Source organism: Mus caroli, unplaced genomic scaffold (assembly GCF_978045245.1).
Source record: "Mus caroli unplaced genomic scaffold, Mus_caroli_1 scaffold_1, whole genome shotgun sequence".
In the NCBI taxonomy this organism is placed as follows: Eukaryota; Metazoa; Chordata; class Mammalia; order Rodentia; family Muridae; genus Mus; species Mus caroli.
In genome coordinates this window covers 31183404-31197746 of record NW_028227256.1, presented here as the reverse complement: position 1 = coordinate 31197746, position 14343 = coordinate 31183404, and the positions used below count along the sequence as shown (strand labels likewise).

The 14343-nt window shown below is 46.7% G+C and overlaps 1 protein-coding gene across 25 annotated transcripts in view; it reads right to left on the bottom strand.

Annotated features, from left to right (window-relative positions):
• Dst (dystonin) overlaps positions 1-14343 on the bottom strand; it is a 396685-nt gene that overhangs the window by 49149 nt on the left and 333193 nt on the right. For 19 of the 25 annotated variants that reach the window (XM_085836145.1, XM_085836168.1, XM_085836161.1 and 16 more), the window contains 10 exons: positions 13645-13806; positions 12052-12222; positions 8921-9087; positions 7048-7207; positions 6556-6882; positions 5984-6068; positions 4761-5002; positions 3658-3864; positions 326-445; positions 32-139 (listed from right to left, as the gene is read on the bottom strand). In XM_085836145.1, coding sequence (XP_085692271.1) covers positions 32-139; positions 326-445; positions 3658-3864; positions 4761-5002; positions 5984-6068; positions 6556-6882; positions 7048-7207; positions 8921-9087; positions 12052-12222; positions 13645-13806 — 1749 coding nt within the window. The remainder of the gene's footprint in view (positions 1-31; positions 140-325; positions 446-3657; positions 3865-4760; positions 5003-5983; positions 6069-6555; positions 6883-7047; positions 7208-8920; positions 9088-12051; positions 12223-13644; positions 13807-14343) is intronic. The other 6 variants (XM_085836174.1, XM_085836176.1, XM_085836191.1 and 3 more) reach the window with 1 other exon arrangement.

Below are 14343 nucleotides of genomic sequence, written 5' to 3'. Positions count from 1 at the left end.
GTTTCCTGCCAGCATTCAGACAAGGTGATACCTTCATTGACTGCTTCTCCTCTTCACTGGATGTGGTCATGATTTTATGCCCAGACGTAACAAGCTCATCAATGATGTCTTTGTGTCTCAAAATATCCATGGTGAAAGCCTGGGATTTACCGAACAAAGGCAAAATACAAAGACATGGTGTGATTCAGTGAAGGCGAGCAAAGTAGCTGAAAATAGCAAGTTATACGGACAGGGTCTTGGAAAGCAAAACCACATGGATATGTTTTCTAGACTTGGAGCCTGGCGACACGTAACGCAGACAGAGACTGAAAATGCATTTCTTCACCTTCTGAACCTGCAGCTGAGCAGAGGTCTGGTCTTGCTCAAGCCTGATGTCACCCAGAGACATTAATTTCTTCTGTGTTTCAGTGATCCAGGATAACTCGGCATCTGCCGCTTGCTCAAACTAAACAAAAGATAATAATTAGGTTAGCAGGTTCCTGTGGCTGGTGCCAGAAATATTACCTATTTGTGTGACTTCTAAATACCCTGCTTCCTAATTGGAGACTCTCAGTTTCTCTTTCCATAGCATCTTAAGAGAACTCTGTCTACAAGCTCTTAGCTCTGCCATACCGTGACATCACAGTTAGGATGTAAGGATGGCGGGTGCCATGGCGGCCTTTTCAGGCATCTTACATCCCAAACATTAACTGCCAGAAAAGCTGACAGTAGATACCATTTTAAATAACTTTTTTCCTGTGACATCAATTCTCGGAAGGGCAGGGAGTGCTGTGCCGTCCAAGCACACAGTTCCGTGATAAAATAATGAAACACTACCATTTCCTCATTGTAGGGGTTTATGTCTCAATGTGTGTGTACATATCTGTACCCACGTGTGAAGAATGTGCTCAGACAACTCGTGCACAACATGTAAACGCCCCATGGAACCCCGGACTTTGAATGTACTCGTAGTCATTCATAGATGTCTGAGTTTTTCTTCCTTAGTGTACCAGAAATTCATAGCCTGGTAGAGGATGTTAAAGTCCAGAGTAGTCAGGGGAAAGTAAAAGCCGGAGTTAATACTGTTGGTAATTTAGTGACTGCCCTGCTGGAAATCCAGGTGGGAGTAGGGGAGGGTAATTAGGTAGGAAAAGAGATGGGCAGAGCTCAAAAATAAGTTATAAAGTAATTCTACTTTAAAGACTCTACATAGGGAAATGTCAGGGTGGGGAGGCGCGAGTGAGTGGGTGGGTGGGTGAGCACCCTCAGAGAAGTAGGGGAAGGGTGCATGGGATAGAGGGTTTGTGGAGGGGAAGCCAGGAAAGGCAATAACATTTGAAATGTAAATAAATAAAATAACCAATAAAAAAAGGACTCTACATTAACACAATGTAAACACTCGAGAAGACAGAACAGACCAAATTTTCTCATTCCAACAGAAGTACATCTAAAACCCCCAAGCATGGCATATGGTCATGCAGCTACAGCGTTTAGAGCCAGGCAGAGTGCTTTGAACCTTGTGTCCTGGGGATCAATACTCCAAGGGTGATACGTTCTCTGCTATTTCTTAGAGCCTCACCTATCCAAGGTTAGATACAGAATGGACAGACTACCCTTACACACCAATGGGTGCAGACACAGGCCTGGGAGAATCCTGTTCTCTCTAGCCAAAGAACATGGGACGAGGCAGCCTAGTGAGGCAGTTAACATACAATACCCACTCCAAGCCAATCACATGCCACCGCACTCATGCCAAGAGAGGCGGCATGAAGAGCCTAGGGTTTCACCCTTGAGTCTGACCATATCCCTTCCGGGGTGATGATGTTAAACAGGGTACAAAGTTTTATTCCCACTGGCCCAAAGCTAAGACTCATCCTACAGTGTAAACGGAGAGTGATGTGGAGTCCATACCTCAGCCTGCCTCGAAGTAACGATGCTGACGCACTTTTCCTTTGCTATATCTTACTGGCATCATAACTAACAGACACAGTGAGGAGTCAGGGTTTCCTCCTTGACACCCAGTGTTAGACCATCATGGCCTCCCTCACTGTGCTATCAGGAGAGGCTGTGCAGAGAGCTGGAATGGCCAGCCCCACCTAATGAAAATGAGGCACATGCCTTAGAGCCCAAGGGGACGTGGGGCTTTGTCTCCCCTAGTCCTACACCCCCAGTTGTTGCTGCCACACTGAAAATGGATACAGGCAAATAAAATCAAGTTTAAATCCATATAAAAACCAGGAAGGGATCCATCTGTCTGCCTCTGGAGTGCTGGCATGAAAGATCTAGATCATCATGCCTGGCCAATATTGTTTTCTCTAAGGACACATTTTGATATTTTAGGTTCAAGAACTATGACATTAACCTGATTAAATTTAAAACCAAACCTTTGGGAAACACTTGCAAACATTTCTTATGGTAGCTGATCTGTAGTTAGTGACTGGGCAAGCTCCAGGGTGTGCTAAGCAATGTGAACTCAACCTGTCATTCAGTCTGTGTCTGTCTTGTATCATTCAGCTAACTGAACACAGTCAAGTGCTCAAGAAAACCCCGCTCCCAAAGGACACAATATTTGTCTTGTTACTCAGAGAAGGCTTGGGTGCCAGCCCTGAAATGTTCAAATAAATTTTCATGAAAAAAAAAAAATCCGGTATTTTAAAATAGCTGAATCAACTTCACGAATAAACATACCCACTTTCCTACAACAATGAAGCACACAGATTCCTGCAAACTGGAAAACAGGCAGGCAAACACATTCCTCGGGCATGAATGCGCCTCACAGAAATGTCCTAGGCAGGGAGCTAGCCTGGTCTTCCACCAGCCTCTGTGACCCTTGACTGGTGTATTAAAGGACGGGCAGGGCATGCAGCTTTAGAACCTACAAATTACGATTACACAATGCTAGGAACCCGGCTTCGGAGACCCCCTCCCACAGTCTGAGTGTGCTTCTTGCTTCTGCCTGGTGTGACCGAAGAGGTCGGTCGGTCGCACATCTCCTGCTGGAGGTATCCTACAAACCCGCATGACCCCCTGCAGAGTTTGCAACAGGGACCTCACAACTTAAATGTAAATATCCACAAGGATAGAAGTTAAACTTTCCATTCCCAGGACTGTCTTCGCTGCTCACCATTTTCCACAGGGTTGTGGCTAACAGCAGAATTCTCTGAAACTTTGGAGTAGAAACTGTGTGAGCCACAGGCAGGTCAGAAACTATAATTTTTTCCCCCTTTAGTCATCTTTGGAAAAAACTCTACATCAACCAAGAAAACTCTTTCCTTTTTAAAAACAGAGACTTTCTCTTTGCATACAAAAGCATGACCATGGGACAGTAGATACCAACCTGTATACGAATTCAAACTGCTCACAGATACATCAGTCTAGGCATAAGACTAGTGTGAGCGGCACTCATGTATGTAGACACAGAGCATTCTGTTTGGAAAACGAGGCTTTCCCTGTGTGGCAGGTGCTGTCTGTGACGTAATGGGTGCAGGTGCCTGCTAACCCTGTGTAGATTAGTAGAGCCCTGGTGCTCAGACATAGCCTGGCGAAAGTCTACTGAAACCCCCAAGTTCATTTCAGAAGCACAGCAACTGGAGTGGGAATCCAGCAGCAAGGCACATTTGTTCAGGTAAAGACCCTGGGCAGCTTGAGTGCACCTAGGCAACAAGGCTCTGGTCCTACCTGCTGAGACCTCAGAATGGCAGCGTCGATCTCCTCCACTTTCTGCGTGATTGTGTCGCTCACCAGTCGGTAGCGTTCGTTGTCCTCAGCAATCATCTTCTCAAGCCCTTCCCTGGCCCTCCAGGGCACCAGTTCCAACAAGGCACTGCTCACTTCATTGAGAGAATCCACTAAGGCTTTGTTGCTCCTGACTTCATTTTTCAGTTCCTTGAGAACATATAAACACATGGGTAAACGCCGGGGCAGGTCTCCCTCTGTTCTGTTCTCAGGGTGGGGGAGGGGGAGGGGGTGGAGGTTCTTTGCTGGTTGACAAGGCTGTGCTTGGCCTGGTTAGTTACATCTGAGCTAAACGAATGTCCATTATTTAAAGATGTTTTGCAAAAAAAAAAAAAAAAAAAAAAAAAAAAAAATCAAAAGTGTTTCCAGAGAAGTTTAGGAGATAGTTCATTTGTCAACATGGCAGAAGTTTCTCTTTGAAAAAGAAAATAAATATTTGCTCTTTGGAGAAACAAACTCAAACCAGCTAACATGTTAAGTCATCGGCTAACAGAAGTCAAGCAACAAGGCCTGTCACACGCCAACAGGAACACGGCCTGCGGTGAGGACATGCTGGTGTTGTGAGAGAGGACAGCCTCCCCAACTCATGGGATCAGCGGCCGACACGTTGGGATGAATGCTCAGAGAGGCAGTGTGCTTTTTAGATATTGCCAGGAAAGTCCCCACACTACCCATCTCTGACAGAAATGTTTTTCCAACCAAATTACCTGCCTCTGATACAGTGGTCATCTTCCTTTTCTCCTTTCCCTTCTTTGTTATTCTACCTTGGGCAGGAAACTGCATTCTAGTCACCTGTCTCTTAAAGGGAACGGTATGCCCTGTCTGAATGGTCACCTTACTGCCAGTTTCCAGCAGACCCCGCCCCCCCACGGCCACTGTATTTGGAATCCTCACAGATACACCCCCTTAGGTGACACATGTGCCTGAAGGGTCACTTTACTGCTGGTTTCCAGCAGGCCCCGCCCCCCACCGGTCACTGTACTCGGAATCCTCACAGATATACCCCCTGTAGGTGACACATGTGTGGGAGATGCACAAGTGCCTACTTTCTGTCTCTCTTGCACTTGACTCGCAGCTTCTCCTTTCAGGCCCTGAGTCTCGTAGGACAGCAGCTCCACCTCCACCTTGTCCAGCCAGTTACACAGCTCCTCGTGCGTGGACTGCAGCTGGCCGGCGAGCTGCAGAGCATGTTCTAGGGTCTTCGCTACATCGGCACTCAACTTGGTGATGTCTTTGTACCTGGCTTTAATGGCTTCCAACTTATCTTGAATGATTAAGACTTCATCACCTAAAATTCCAAGAAGATGTGTTATTTCTTGCGGAAGAGGAAAAAGTGAGGGGCAGAGGTCTCTTCAGACACTACTGATGATATGTTTTGGGGGGATGAGGAGACACTTTTCTAAAGATAATCTGACCCAAAAGATACCCTCACTTCTTCCCCAGGATTGCTGAAAAGAGAAACTCCAATAGAAAGGCCTACAGAAACTTCAGTTGCGTGCAGACGTTTTATCTCCCTTACAAAGCTTTCTGTCTTTGAAGAACGACGAGGGCTAAACCTGCCAGCACCCGGGCCACTGATGTCATGGCTCACAAGGAGGTTACGTCAGGAGGATATTTAACCTTCCTGTGCTGACTCATCGTTACTCACACTTCCGGGGCTCTTTATCTACCTCTACTTCCTTTGCAGACAGACGTAAATTATGCCCTAAGCTTCAGACTGCCAAATCAAAGTTCTAGACACTTTATTGCATGCCTTTAACCACAAGGAAGGATACCTGCCCCGAGTGTGCGCACGCACACATGCCAAAACAGATAAGGGCTTTCCTATAGCCAGAGGAACTGCTAAAATAACTTAGCCATGCATCTGCCTTCTTAGTGCTCTCTTCAAGCTTGGAGAAAGTAAACCCGTGGACTACCTTAACAAGCATTGTTGAGGTGCAGTTTACTTTAAAAACAAAACAAAACAAAACAGGACTGTCATCAGTCTTTCAGCAGGGGAAGGCTCCTGTAGCTACAGCGCAGACTTCTCTGGCCAGTGCCCATGCCAAGCGCTTTGTGCTATGAGTAACACGCACGGCATCCACCAAGGACTCAAGTGAGATCCCATTCGAAGCCCTCTGGACTGATTTCCAAGCCATTCTACAGGACGACGTCTCAGAGCAGCCTCAAAAGCCAGAAGGGGTTTTGTCTTTCTGGCCTCATCCTTGAGACTCCCTAAGCAACGCTGCGGAATGCTGCCCGTGGATAACCCGAGCCGGAGGCATCTCACCTGTGGTTTGTTTGAGCAGTTCTAAGCCGTTCAGCAGTGCCTGATCTACACTCTGTTTCCTGAGGAGAATGTCTTCTTGTAGAGCCTAAAAGCACAGGTACCATTTGTGGGGAGGCAGGGGAGAGAGCACTTGTTAACCTCAGAGAAGGTTTAGTAGGGGGCAGATCTGCAGAGACACTACACTGCATTTTTAAATGTCCGTTACTCCTCCCTCCCTCCACCCAGGTCCTCCCTGTGCTCATCTTCCAGTATGCATGGCACTTCTCTTTTAGAACACACAGTGGGGCTTATAAAACTGCCTTTGTGGAGGTATTGGTTCCTTATGGGGTCGTTGAATACAAGAATAATCACACTGAATAAGTAACAAGAAAGCCAGCTAACTGATAAGTTAAATCTCACGTCACTAAAGGTATCGTGTACACATGAGAAAAAGTCTATTGTGAGTTCAATGAATCACACAAATCATAATGGACACGAAATAATATATAACCAATAATAATAGATAAAATTAATAACAACTGAAATGAGAAAAAAAAAGAAAGAAACAAAAGAAAAGAAATAAATGAAGGTACCCTGAGTTCAGCCTGCTGTCTCCACAGTGCCTCTGTGCTGTGATCCTGGACTGAGAGCTTGCTCAGTTTGCCATGTACTTCATTCAGCCAGTTCATCAGCTCAACTTCATCTTCCCCAAAAATCTTAGCATTGCACAGGGCCTGCTGGAGGAGCTCAGACCTGCTGTGACTTTTCTCTTGAATCTCAAAGTACCACACTTGCAAGGAGTCTAGCTTAGTCTGCACCAAATCCTTGTCCTCCCTGGAGCTGAGGACCTTTAAGGACTGGCCGATGCTAACGGCCTGGTGCAACTGTTTGTTGTGATTGGTGATGTCATCTTCTAAGACCTAAACAAAGTTTAAAAAAGGAAGACAACGAAATAGAACAAAACTGAAAGGGGTGGACAAATGAAAAACGTAAACAGAACCAAAGGATGATCTTTAAAATGAATTTAGTTTCACAATTATGCATAATCTAACAAACACAAGTCGCGGGTACGCGACACTTCTTACCTTGTGCTGTGCAATCTGCTCCTCCAGCTTTGGTGCCTGGGTTCCTATGGGCTCTGAGTTTGCCAGCTTCTTTTCTACGGCTGTGAGCCACTCGTTCAGTGGCTCCAGGGTCTCATGAAACTCCTGAGCTACCACTGAGATCCCTTCCAGTTGACGGTTCCTATACATTTGTCGAGATGGAGGTCAGTTAGGTGTGGAGAACGTGTAAAACCGCCAAACGAGATCTTCAGTCAGACCTTCTATACTACCTACACTGAACACGGCTTCCCAGAAGTCACCTAAGGCTGGGCTATAAGTTACGAACATCTACAGGGCATGTTAAAATGGCTCTCACTAAATAAAATTAAAGAAGATATCCTTGTTCCTGAACATCATGGAGGGTGAAAGCCACCTCCGCTGAGAATATGCCTGTCAATCATAACCATTTTTAAAGGCAGCAGCAATAAAAACAATGACAAAAAGCACTGCTGGAGACACATCTTACGACTGGCCTTGCTATAATTAAGCACTTTCAAATATGAATTTCGATAGAAGCGACAGCCACTGAAGCTATTTCTAACAAGATGGTCAAAAAGTGGATTTTAAAACTCGAAGAACCGTGACTGCTACATTACACAGTATCAAGTGCATTTGTCAAAAGCAACAGTTACTACTTTGTGGGCTTAAATGTCAACAGCTCAGATATATTTAATAGGTGGAGCACTTTCAGAATCACTTGGCTATAGTCACCCTGTCCCTGCTGCCTTTTTCCTCTCAGGCTCCTGACTGTGCTGGCCCACAGCAGGGCATCGGATTCATCAGCCAAGCTGAGAGTCACAGCTGTGTTGAGGTGTAGCTGCTGCCCTATCTTCCTGACTGAGAGTCCTGTGCTGAGGTCTAGCTGCTGCCCTATCTTCCTGACAGGTTGATTTGTTTGTTAAGGGAATAATATGCTCTGGGAAGGGAGCTTCACGTGAAGCTAAGAGGAATTATAGAACTGGAAGCAGGGACAAAAAAAAATACAATTTCCATTTTTTGTTTGTTTGTTTGTGTGACAGGATCTCATTACGTAACCTTGGCTGGCCTGGGATGCTGTGTAGATCCTGGTGGTCTGCAACTCACAGATATCCACCCGCCTCTGCCTTTTGAGTGCTGGCAGTAAAGGTGTGTGGCATCAAACACCATGTCATCGTATTCTAAACTATTAGCATGCAACAGTTAAAGGCCTTCCCCCTTCAGTCTACGACTGCAGAGGCGGGAATTGCTTTACTGTCTGCCTGATCACTCTGTTGGCTGCTCTTGCATGTAGCTACTCCCGGTCGGAGTATCATGGCAGACAGGAGGTGCTACACTGGCTGCGACTCTGTAATAACAGAACTGAGAGCAAGAGCCTGGAAAAGCCACAGTCTAGCCCTCTCTCTTTCCCAGAGGGAGAGGACCACTGGCCACTTCACTCCTTTCTAACCAACTCCTCTCTTAAATCATGGACATTGCTTCCCTGTCTCCAAACTTCTTCCTGTTATGTGCTCCCATCATACCCTGCATCTTTACTTCAAAGCATCACTCTTGTCCTCATTTCCCATCGACTTTGAGTCTGTTAATCTGCACCTGTCTGGGGACAGAGGTGACCGGTCTAGCTCATCCTCATAAGCTAACACCTAGCTCTGTACCTTACGCAGGGTAGGTAGCGAATGACTGTGTCTCACACAAACGAACGAATTACCAGCGAGGGAAAATGCTTTCTTAATGAGCAGGGATGCGGCTGGTGGCCACAGGACATCAGAAGAACGGGGACCGGTGCACCACAGCCCCGGGACGAACAGACACGGAGGACATGGACGTAAAGGCAAGCGTTACCCCAGCCTACAGCCCTGAGCATGCCACCGCTAGGTACCTTGCTTCAGCTCTGCTCAGGAGTGCTTCCCATCTACTGTCCAAGAGGCTCAGCTGCCTCGTGAGCTTCACTCTGTCCGCAGGCTCTGCCGAAGCAGCGATTTTCTCTCCTTCTCGTTTGATCACCTCCACTGTAGACTTCCGGTCTTCCAGCAGTCTTTGCAGAAGCTTCAGACAAAACATGCAGTGTTTTTAAAAGGCAGAAGAATGTTTAAATAAATATAAGATAGAACGCACGCATGCATGCATACATACATACATACATACGCATGAATAGACATGGGAAAAATGAGGAGTGGGGTTTTAAAAATAATTCATTTGGGGGCAGTGAGAGAGTGCCTCAGGTCAAGGTGGCTTGCCACCAACCCTCATGACCCACAAGGTGGAAGGGGAGAAGGAGCTCCTGCAACTTGTCCTTTGGCCCATGCACGCCAAGACGCACGCAGGGCACATAAATAAATAAATAAATAAATGTCATTTTTAAAAAAAGCCTCCAAAGAATAAACAGAAAGAGCGTTTGGCTGAGTAACTGCAATGTCAGACACTGAGGTGTGGCTTTGACAACAGACAACCCCTACTGATACGGTCACTGTAATCTTTTTTTTAAAAAAGATTTATTTATTTATTTATTTAATGTATATGAATACACTGTAGCTGTCTTCAGACACACCAGCAGAGGGTGTCAGATCCCATTACAGATGGTTGTGAGCCACCATGTGATTACTGGGAATTGAACTCAGGACCTCTGGAAGAGCAGTCAGTGTTCTTAACCGCTGAGCCATCTCTCCAGCCCCAGGTCACTGTAATCTTTGTGATAGATTTTGTACACAATCACGGAGCAGAAGATGCATGTAGGATAAGCAGACTGAACCATGGGAAAAGTACAACACCCTCCTCACTTTCATAAAACAGGGCTGCCCTAAGCATCCAGCAGTTATTGACTCCGCCAAAAGAACAGACTCCCGTCAATCAAAACCCCGGTTCACGTGAGGCAATGCATTTCAGGCAGACAGGTTAATACCAGACCATGCCTGCAGGACAGAAGGCTCCTGGCTTTCCCTGGAAGAAGCACTTTGAGGACCCCATGAGGATGGAAACTTGAGCAGAGCCCTCAGACACCCAAAAAGAAGAGTGTGGGTGCACTGGGTTCTTAAGAACTGCCAAGAGGACTAAGGTTTCAGGACATAGCAGTTAAAAGGAAATTCAGTCCAAATCTAGCTGAGTGCCAGACTCAGGGTCACCTTGCCCTAACTAATCAAAGCAAGTCAACTGCACACGTAGTAAGTGCGTGCTCCAGCAACCAGACGCAGGAGCTCACCCTGCCAGGCCTCTGCTTGCTTACTCTGATCCTGGCAGATGACCGCTAAGGAGTAACAACTTAACACTTACCCAAAAGTAACATGCTACAGGCATACACTGAGATTAAGACCACGGAGGAGGGAAGGAACGGGAATACAGATTTCCCAAGGGAAAGGATCATGGATATTCTCGACACAGTTCAGGGCATCATGTAAACAATGTGAGGTCTATAAATCACACACGTGTGTGTGTGTGTGTGTGTGTGTGTGTGTGTGTGTGTATACGTGCGCAGGAGGACAGCTTGCGAGTGTTGGCCCTTTACGTCTCCCTGTAGGGTCTGAGGATTGGTTGTCAGACTTGGTGACAAGCCCTTTACCCACTGAGCTAGCCTGCCGGCCCAAGTGAGTTACTTCTGGTGAGCTGGAATAGAGAAACCTTTGGCAATTAAGAAGACAAAGTCAGTAAATGGGCTTCGTTGACTGTGCATTATTAACTGTCCCTGGGAGAATAACTCCGTTGATGTTAGCAGCTATATAATTAAAGCCACACCGATGCATGGGATTTCCAGGGTGTTGCCTTAACCCTCCTTTTTTGCTGTCTGGTTTTGGAGTCTGAACTGGAGCCTCCTGCATTCTAGGCTACTGTCCTATGACTGTGCCATGTCCCCAAGCCTCTTCTCCGCTTTTAGATTCCACACAGGCTCCCTCTGAGTTGCTCACTAGGCTGTCTTCCTATGGGCCTAGAACTTGGGACCCTCCTACCTCCACCGGCTGAGGAGCTGGGATTACAGGCCTGAGCCATGAGGCCTGGCTTTATTTTTCCCACCACTTCCTAATTGGCTGAAGTTTTCAGGGAATTTGGAGAGTGTTAATGTGTAATGCAGAATTAAAGGAAGCAGTAAGTTGGTAAAAACCTGAGGCCAATGTAGACTTTTTTTTTTAAAGTTTAAACTAGCAAATAGTTTATGGGCTACAGTGTCATGTTTAAGTACATGTGTACACTGGAAAACAATGTAATCAAACTAATTAACATAGCTAGTAGTTCCTCTGCTCAAAATTGGTATTGTGTTGTGGGTATTTAAAGTCTTTTGGCAATTTTGAGGTATACAATATATAGGGCCACACAGTATGCCTTTTTCCATGTGTCATTTCAAATCACAGCTGCTCCATCATTGGAAATGTCCTTCAGTGTTCCATGTCTGACTACTACACCACCAACTGCACATGTTGTCTCAAGCAGTCCTCTGTCTATCAGCACCAGGACATACAGCAGCATGTCCCCAGGCGCGTGAACAGAGGATCTGAGCCCTTTGCACTCCCCTCAACTCCGAGAACCTGCCAGTATTTACTCTATACAATTCGCGTGGCGAGATCTCATGTATTTAGGCAACAACGATATTCCTGTCCAAGTGCCACCCAGCCAGTGAAGCGATTCTTGCCTGTTCTATTTAGAGCTGCTCACGGGATTCCTCTTCTCCAGTACTTCCTGCCCCTAGCCCTGGCCCTGTCACAGCTATATCCTCCCCTCATCCCTGCTTTGAGATCACTCTAGGTTACACATGGACTTTGCTGGCTTTCCACAGCCTCTCTTTCCCTTTAGATTTTATGTTCAATGGGGGACTCTCACTGTCTTCATTCAGGGTTGTATCTCCTGCAGCTAGACCCACACCTTGACCAGAATACGCAATCAGCAAGTGCTGCTTGAGTAGCTGACAGTATGGAAAGCAGCAGGAACCTGTTACTGTGACATCCTGTTAGTATAAACAGGGAGGCACACTTTGATTGTCATTTTAAAGATTTTCTATGAAACTGAATAAAGGCATCACTAACTTACCTTTTGTTCCTGTATCTGGGCCTTCACTACTTTGAACTCAGCAGACGGAGGCTTCTGATTGGCCACAAGCTCCTCTGTGTCTGCCATCCAGCTGAGCAGGGACTCCAGGGCATCCTGGAACCTTCCACAGTGTAGCAGGGCCTCCTGCAGCTGGGATGTTCGCTGAGCCACCTGTGAAGTTCCAGTGTTTCAACTTATTTGATTATTTCAAGAAAGAAAGAAAGAAAGAAAGAAAGAAAGAAAGAAAGAAAGAAGGAAGGAAGGAAGGAAGGAAGGAAGGAAGGGAGGGAAAGAAAGAAACAAACAAACAAGAAATCTGTCCACCTGATACTACTCCTCACGATTATGACTAACTTAGCCACACTTTCCCTTCCCCTCTGTGATAGTTTGTATATGCTCAGCCCAGGGAATACCACGATTAGGAGGTGTGGCCTTGTTGAAGTAAGTGTGTCACTGTGGGCATGGGCTTTAAAACCCTCTTCCTAGTTGCCTGGAAGCCAGTCTTCCGCTAGCTGCCTTTGGAACAAGATGTAGAACGCAGTTCCTCCTGTATCATGCCTGCCTGCATGCTGCCATGCTTCTGCCACGTTCCTGCCTTGATGATAATGGACTGAATCTCTGAACCTGCTGGCCAGCCCAATTAAATGTTGTCCTTATAAGAGTTGCCTTGGTCATGGTGTCTCTTCACAGCAGTAAAATCCTAAGACACCCTCCTTCTCCCGGTGTCTGTGTGTGTCTCTGTGTGTGTATGTCTGCATGCATGCTCACACAGAGCACCCACATATGTCCTATGGTGCTTTTCCCTCTGTTCATAGCCAGATGTTGGTCTTATACCTTGCCACTGTCGCTATGCCAAGCAGAGCAAAGTGTGACAGAGTGGCAGCCAGGTGTATGGTGATGGAGCTACTGACACTCTAGGGAGGGCTGCAGAGTCTACTCCGGGCTTTCTAGGGAAGGCTACTCTGGGCTTCCTGCTATTACTCCATCTCCCATCTCCTATCTGCGAGCGGTCCTGGCTGATGCTAAGCTGTACAGGAGTTAAAGCTTAATGCCATCCATGATGGGATGGGTTTTCCGTGGTGATTCAGGGGGGTGAAGGCGGTCACCCACACTCTAGTAAGTAACCCCTCACTTGTACGCCAATAAATAAACCCAATAAACTCACTGGGCTCATCAAGGTGGACTTCAGTGAATCCCATGCTGGTCTGCTGTCAGTGCCCATCTGGGTGAATGGGCATTCACTCACATTTCCCCAAGAAAGGTTAACACAACAGGGAGCCTGCATCCCCACAAGTCAGGGAGTCCCAGAAGCAAATAAGCTACCACAGCATGAGGAGGCCATTTCAACGCAGGGCCGTCCACGATGGCTGCCTCCGGCATACTGGCTGGGTCTGCAGCTACATCTTTGTCAAGGTTGGGATGGTGGTGGGAGAAATCCCGTCTCCACTCACAAACATCCTTCATTTGTGTCCCATGCCGATTGCCAAGGGCCACTTAGTGTACAACACGAGAAGAAGCACCGTGTTTGGGCAGGTGGCTACGACCATGACTATTTAGTCACGAACACTGACAGGGAAGGGACTGAGCAAGTACCTTCTTATTGAGAGTCTTCCACCGCGAGTTGACACTGTCCAGGTCACGCTCCAGACCCTGAGTGCAGGTGTTTGCAGCTGCGCTCTGAATAAGGCCTTGGCCTAACCAGTTCACATCCTGCTGCTTCACCTGCAAGGGTTCGATTTCTTCTTTCTGGAATACCTGCAGGTTGGGAGAACCATGTTGTGAGAATTATTAGCATTTAATGACTACCAGTGGTAAAGACTACGTGCTTATTTATTAAGTAGTTGAAGCCAGCAACTGTCACTGACGTGAACTGTTGGTACAAAATATAAACTTGTGGCATCTAATTACATATTCTACATACATTTAGGAAGATTGCCTACAAACCCAAGATGAGCATAATGAAATTTCCTATCATCACAATTTAACGATGATAAAAACATGCAAAAGAACCACTGATGAGCAAATGGTGAGATGATGCTCCCTAGGTCAAGGAATTCCCATGGGGGCTCGTGAAGATCAGTGCAGTGTGGAGAGCTGGCTGCTGAAGCGTGAGACTCACTTTAGAAGTGTAGACTCAATGGCAACACAACCATGTAGGTCAAGAGGCCAAGAACACGTCTGCCCAAGGGGCCAAAATCCAACAGCGGCAAATGGAAAAGCAGAGGCACGTGGACACAGGGCAAATGGGGACTTCCATAAGCACCACAGCAGAGGGTGTAGACCTAGCAGAAG